Raw genomic sequence first — 7,622 nt, forward strand, 5'->3', positions numbered from 1 at the left:
GCAAAATCGTTACACTTTTCTATTTTTCTTTCAAGATAGATTTAGTAAATGTTTGTGTGCTAATAACTTCAACTATACTTTAAAAAAACAGTGACTCAAAGGTTTCCAAGGTTACTGAAGGCATCTTGATAATTTCCTTGGACCTTACAATCTATTGAAAACCAGGAGCAGCTTGTTCCAGGCTCAATTTAAATTTAAACGGACGGATGTCCCTCCCAGCCATAAGAACAGGGTTAATGCTGAAGAGTTTGTTTCCTTGTCATATGGTAGAAAATCATGCTCACATCTGAATCAGTCAGAGCTCTGATGCATCTTTGATATTTAGTAAAAAAAGAAACATAATTAGTGCTTCAAAGGTTATAAATGTGCTGGTGAAAGTTGAATCCATGATGCAAATAAAACATTGGTGATTTTTTATATTTTTTTTGTCTAATTATTGGTTTTATTTTTCTTTATGTATAAGGAGTTAGGACTGAGATAGTGTGTGAAATTTGCTGGTGAATACATTATTCATAGGTCCAGCCTGAATGGCGCTAACATAAACCAGATCAAATCCTGGCTCTTCATTTAACCAATGAACACACGTGCCAGCTAATCTGGCTGATGACAGACAGACAGTCATGTTTCCTTTTTTGTGATGATAGAAAAGCTGTAACCATAGAGATGACCATGTTTCCTGTTCAAGGCTACAGGTTTCTTTTACTCTAAGAACCCTGAAGCAATTTAAGTCTGACTTTAACAAGGAGATTGTAATGATGTTTGGCTGCAATGGAATCAGGTGGGGTTATTTGATTTGTATCCACAGACAAACTGTTGAGTTTGGAAGTTTTTTCATCCTCAACACTCAAAGCATTTAAGTTCAGCTGATTTTCGAGAGCTAACCCACAACAAACAGAAATAAAAAAAAAACCATCAAGTTCATCTATGGAAATATTCAGTTTACTCAATCCAATCAGATGGAAGGATTCTAGTTAATTTAATTTATTAAAATCTGATCCTAGTTACAGAACAATGCAGTCCAGTTCAGTTCAAGGATAAAACGGACTGTATCACGTCACTGCATGTAGAAACAGCTATTAGACCAGATTATTATGGTCTATAATAGTACTAGGTTCTGATTGGTTTGCATTAAAATGTTTTTAGGATACCTTTAAAAAGGTTCTGGTCCAATGGCCTGGCTTTAACAAAAGACAGGAGACAGAACATGGGTGGTTTTATGGGTTTCCTTGCTGGTGCTGTGGCTAAAGCCGGTTACCTTAGCAACATGTCACATAGAGAGAATTATCTGCTCAGCTGCTTCTTGAGAAGAACTCAGTTTTAACATCCGTTCATTTCTGATAGTGGAAACTTGTCAAGAATCCTCACTTACGTAGTTTATTCCATGGCGTCATTAACTCTGCAGCAATCCTTTATACTGAACATCCATGTAGCGACAGTGGAGAAAAAGACTCAACTTCTACTACTGAGCAGAATCACAAAGGATGAATGTTAATTTGTTTTTTTTCTACATGTCAGGTTGAGTGCATTCCTCCCCCTACCTACTGGAACATTTGTAGGCCTCCTAGTATGAGCAGGGCTTGCCTCCTCCCCCATCCTATGCTCCCTGCTTATGAGAGGTGCCTGTGTCTGCTGGCATGCTGATGGTTCTCTAGGAGGCCTAGAACAGGCTGGGCCGAGTCCATTTTACACTATTCTACTCCCCAAAATAATTTCCAATAAAGTTTGAAGTTAGAGTGAAACCTTATGGCAACAGTCATAATGGTCTGTTTATAAAAGCGTATATGTTGAGCTATCATCTAGCTCTGGGACATCTATTCCCACAACTATATTGGCAAAACAGGAAACACACCAAAAAAAAAGGAATCATAAAAGCATAAACACCAAAAACGGAGATTAAGAAGTATTTTCTGTTTAATAAAAAAGTCTAATCATTAATGGCAGAAGTAGCTGCAGCTAACGGTAAAGACAAAAGATCTGAGTAAAATCTATGCCATGAATATCAGATCAGTTATTCAATAATTCAAAATATCTTAAAAGATTAATTTATTACAGTAAATCAGTTCATCACACAGATAACACACAGGCTGAAGGTTTGCAGCTTTTATTTCTTCTAGTTCTAACTCACTTCTTATTCTTTATAAGAAAAATACATCAGGCAAGTAAAACTTTTATTAGAGAAATGCAGACACAGTTTTAGAGGACTACCATCATCTTCATCAGGATCCATATCACAGTTTATTGAGTATGAGTTTTAAAGTTTTTTGCTAAATAGCAATGGGTCAAACTCTCTCATTACAGGTGGATTTGACTAGAACTTCCTTTATTTTTGAAAGTTGAAGGGGTCAGGTTTTTTTTTTTTTTTTGGTTGTTTGATAAAAGGTTCTTTAAAAAGATTCCAAGAAGCATTAAAAGAGGCTTTTCTTTACAGCTCTGCTTCTTGTGGTGAAGTTCGTGAGAATTGCTCATTAAACACTGGCTTTATTTGTGCTGCTGTTCTTTTAACAACTGAGAAAAGAAAGCCCGAGTGTGGAAAACTTCTGCTCCTGTCAGATGGTGTGTATAGTTGTTTTCTCTATAGATGAGGATCGATTTGCCTGTTTGGAAAAACAACTGAATCAGGTGGAAACTTTAACCCGTTGTCTTGATTTAGTGTAAAAAAGAAAAAAAAGGAAAGAATAAAAAAACACACATCATCTGGATTTATCCCATTTAAAAGAAATATGTTGGTGAATCCAAGCTAGTTTTCATTTTTTTCAGAGTAAAGTGTGAAACCAGCTCAACACCTGGATAGATGCCAAGATACAGACCTGGACAAAAAAAGCACAGCTCTCTGATTAAACCCAGCTTGTTTCTGGGGATGTTCTGTATCTACAGTATATAAGATGCCAATTAAAGCACAGAAACATACTGATCTGACATGGCTGACTGAACATCCCTGGTAGCGGTTCCTCTCAGGCAAAGGTGAGCACAGGAGTCACATTGCCTTTGTTTATTTGTATTTGTGATTATTAAAAAAAAACTATAACCATAGTGATGACCGTGTTTCCTTTTCAAGGCTACGGGTTTCTTTTTCGCTAAGATCCCTGGAGTAATTTCAATCGGTCTTTAACAAAGAGATTGTAATGATGTTTTGGCCACGGTGGAATCTGGCGGGATTATTTGTCGAATGGAGTTTTAGTGAATAATTGTAACCAGGTTAATTTTGCAGTAATAGCCTTCAGAATTAAAACCCAAACTTTTAATCACTAGAAGTACATTAACAATCTGTGCCATTCCTAATTCCCTCTTACACTCTCAGCCAAAACAGTCTCCTTGCCAAATTCCTAGCTCTTTGGAACACTGCAGTTACTTTCCTCTAAGCAACATTTTGGTCATCCATGTGAGCACGTTTACATCTTATTAAAACCAGGAGTTATTGATTGCTGAGGGTGGGCCTTTGTCCTTAATCAGCTCATGGCGCTAAAAGCAAACCTAAATGGGAAAATCTCAGCTTTCCCTACTTAACAAGGCCCATCCAAATACTGACCAATCACACAACTTTTCATTAACACCCTACGAGGGACAGAATTCAGGTCAGACGTGTTAAGAACAGGTTTGGAGAACCCTGAAGAACCCACGATTGTGCAAACGACTAAGAGCATGCTCAACGCTTCCTTTCTCAAATGGGTTGTGGTTTGATGACCTCATTCTCGTAATTTTTTTACTTTATTCTCATATTATTACAACTTTATAATGTTATGACATTATTGTCATAATGTTATGACTTTATTCTCATATTTAAAAAAGGAAAAAACCTCTAGCCTGGCCCTAATACTTCTTGGTAGATCATAGACCACAAGCAGATTGTAATTCAGAAATATTGCTGCATCAGAAATGTTTACTGAATCCTTCCCTGCATGTGTCTGAAGAGCATCAGTGAATCCTTTTTGTGTATCACCTTTGTCCTGTTGCAAATCTTTACTCTGCATTTATCTTTATGCAAACTCGTTCCGCTCCATGCAGGGATGTTTAATTGTTAATCATTAATTATTTATCATGAATTAAAACCACAGTTGTTAAAATTAAAGTCATTTTTATTTTATTGGCAGTTTATGGTCAAAGATGCACATGTTGCTTACTATGCTAGTACTTTGTTGTTGTTTTTTTAAGTTTCCTTACATATAAACAGAGTTAATAAAACAGCTTCACCTGCAGACGGTGGTGATGTTCCTTTCCTTTTCCGTGAGCTTGGTGTGACATCTTCCTCTTCCCTGTACTGTTTTGAGCCCTCACCAACTCACATCCTTTATCGGAGCAGCTGTGACGGCAGTAAAGTCTGAGGGTTTAGAGGTTAGGGTGGAGTTTAGATCTGGGCCTCGCCGTCTCTGGAATCTGAGCGACAAGCGGCTTTTGATGTCAGAAATGAAAGCCCTAATAAAACTGATATCTCACTGCCAGGAGGAGCGCTGCTTGTCTGCCTGCATTTAAACCAGAGCTGATGCAGCCATTGTTTATCTCTGGGTCTATTAATGTCTCCACAGCATTTTTCTGTTTTTGTGGAGAAAATCTACTCCACTGTTCCCCTCTGCTCTGTGCTGAAACTGATCCTGATTTCCCAGTCAGTTGACGTTTAATGTGACAAAAGATTATCATAAACTAATGTTGGCCTCTTTTGTTATTGCTTTTATCTACATTTATTCTGTCATATTTAGTCATTTGTGACAGAAAGTTGTGTTATTTTTCTCTTATGCACGTTTCATAAAGGATTATCTTCTATCCGTCACCCTCTTCCTCCTCTTCTCATCTACTTTTTTTTATCTCCTCTCCCTTCTACCTCTCGACTCTCCCTTCCTCTCCCTCTTCCTCTCTGTAGCCTGTAATGATCTGGCGGCCTCGGGCAGAGACAGGAAGCCCAATGCTTTTGTCCAGGTGGCTGTCATAGATCCCCAGAGGCAGCAGCTCGTCTTCCACGCCTGCACAGAGATAGTGGAGGTAAGGCGTTCTCTATAGCTGTCTGTGGCCTTTTGATGTATGTTGCTTTTCCTTACTCTGTCGTACAACCTCCTATTTTGGCATCTGTCTCACTGATGTCTTTAAAGTATTCATGCCACTAACTTTTCCTCATTTTCTGTAAATGTAGTAAGAAAGATCAGTGAATATAGAGCCTAATTTTCAGCCAAAAGAAGACATAATTTTAAATGCTATGGATTCTTGGATCTATCACTCTGTTGTACTTTTGGCTGCACAGCTTGACTTCATCTGCAGCTCCTGATCAGCTGTCTATCCAGATTGGCCCGAATGGAATTTAAATAAATCAGCTATGATACTGCCACCACCATGCTTCACTGTATTATGATGTGTGCAGGATAAGTTATTGGTTATTATACTTTATTGGGAAGACAAGTGGTCTGTCCGTCTGAAAGCTGTGGCTTTGGTCTCAGCCAAGTTGCTCATAAATCTGCATATCAGACTATGGATTTGTAGACGTTAGCGAATGTGATAAACAGATTGCTTTTCTAGGTTATTTACAGCTATGTAACTGATCCTAATTACCCTGATGTTGATTTGTAGGTATGAGATTTAAAGGGGTAAATACAGGACAAAACAACCCTATACTGAGTCACCAAATTAGCCCATTTAGCCAGCCTCTTATAGCTACGGGTGGCACTGGTTTTAGCCAGGGCAACTGTATGCCGCACTTTTCAGACCATTTCTGAAATGTTTATCATCATGACATACCCCCTATCTGTACTCTGTTTGTTCTGCCACATAATATCTGAATAAAAGATGTAAAGGTTCTGATTGGACCTGGACCGGGTGGAATTACCTCTTCAAAGCTCCCTGCATGTGGGTTTGACCAGGGCACTTTCCTCCACCGGTGTCATGCTGCTGCTAAGGCAAATGCCACACGTTTCCTTCAGACAGCAGCAGCTGCCCCCGTCCCACTGTGGAGAACACCCCCCCCCCCACTCACCACTCACACACAGACATGTGTGTGCTCCAGTTCTTGGTCCTCCTCTCTCACATGGGGCAAAGTTTCCAGACGTATGAAAGGGAGACACTATGTTCCTCCTAATTGAGTAAAGCTTAATGATACGGACCTTTTCCTTCAGAGGCCGATTTTAGCTGCCTTTCCTATTTGCTGAGGGAGCAGCAGCGTATGTGTTTTTGTTAATGCGTGTGTGGAACACAGGATGTGGTGGGATACTGTATGCTGCCTCAGACTGCTCCGCACACATTGAATGCCACTGGAGTTCTCATTTCATGGCTGCAATGTTCTGGATGTGGAGCAGGACTTGAGAATATGGACTGCCTTCGACTTCACAAAAAAAGGGTATGTGATCACTCTGCTTTGTTGCCAGAAGAGCCCTGGAAATGAACCTTCCAGTGTAAAACTTCTCCCTCAAGCGTATCCCACTTTATCAAACGCTGTAAACGGAAAAGCTGATATTGCAGCATGAAAATGTTCTTTCTTTTAAGAATTTAAGAAGAACATTTTATAGTAAATCTTCAATTTTTAAAGTGTTTTCAGCTAAAAGTAACTTTCTTTGGGGTGTAATTTACTGTTTAAAGCAGTCAGAGAAGACGCTGTGTGTCTGAAAGGGTTTGTGTTTCTGGGTTGATCCGCTGTAGCCCCGCTGCCACTTGTCTTCCTCCTGTTGTCACATTCCCAGGAGGCCGACTCTCAGCAGCTGCTGGCGGCTTTGCCGGATACTTGAGTGCGCCGCTGCAGGAAAAGCTTCAGTATCAGTCACACTCATGTGATTGGCATATTATTGGGAATCTGCGTCCTCTGTTTTATTAAGATTTGATTTAGAAGATAAATAATGGAAGATGCCAGCTGTCCCATCTCATTCACGAATGCTGAGACTGAGTTGGAAGGAAACTAACAGAACATTTTGATTAGTTTTCGTTTGAAGATGGCAGCTTTTTTTTGTAAAGTTAGTAAAACTACTATGTTTTATTCTAGAAATGTTATGTCCCCTGGCTTGGTCTCGGGTTTTAAGGGATGAACATATAATTAGACAGTTGAGCAGAAGACAAAATGGCATTTGAGATGTCTTTTTCCTGTCCTATTTTGAGTTCTTCTCTACAAAAACTGATTCAGGCTTCAGTGAAAGTCCAGGAAACATAAACAAAATAATGATAAAATAAAAATAAAACATAAACGTACCTAATAAAAAAAAACATAATATAAAATTGGACAAGATAACCTACCTAACATGCACATAAACAGGCAAATCTGGGGTTAAGCTAAAAGGTAGCTCTCCACATCAAAGCAGTCTGACCAAGTTTACAGTACAAGAGGCTGTTCAGCAAGCATGGCTCTATGACAGTCAAGTGGCTAAGGTGAATTAAATAATAGTCTGCAGGTTGCTGATTGGCTTAACCCCTAGAACCCTACAGACCCACCGGTTGCTGCTACGTGATCTCGTAATTTTAACAAACCCCCAGTATTGATGTAAAAAACACATTTGGCACAGTTTGGTGACATTTTTGGATAAATGTGCCAAAATGGCCTCTCCGCCTAAGAAATTTCTCACTAATACATTCTAAAATAAATATGATTCATCTGATTGAGTCCAAATTTGGTATACACTCACCGGCCACTTTATTAGGTACACCTGTCCAACTGCTCGTTA

At 39.1% G+C, this 7,622-nt stretch overlaps 1 protein-coding gene across 1 annotated transcript in view; it reads left to right on the forward strand.

Annotated features, from left to right (window-relative positions):
• The window catches only part of inpp4b (inositol polyphosphate-4-phosphatase type II B), a 244,589-nt gene that overhangs the window by 46,487 nt on the left and 190,480 nt on the right, over positions 1–7,622 (forward strand). Inside the window, exon 3 of the mRNA XM_015371659.1 lies at positions 4,853–4,971. Within this exon, the coding sequence (XP_015227145.1) occupies positions 4,853–4,971 (119 nt within the window). The remainder of the gene's footprint in view (positions 1–4,852; positions 4,972–7,622) is intronic.

This window comes from Cyprinodon variegatus, unplaced genomic scaffold (genome assembly GCF_000732505.1).
Source record: "Cyprinodon variegatus isolate N-32 unplaced genomic scaffold, C_variegatus-1.0 Scaffold61, whole genome shotgun sequence".
NCBI lineage: Eukaryota > Metazoa > Chordata > Actinopteri > Cyprinodontiformes > Cyprinodontidae > Cyprinodon > Cyprinodon variegatus.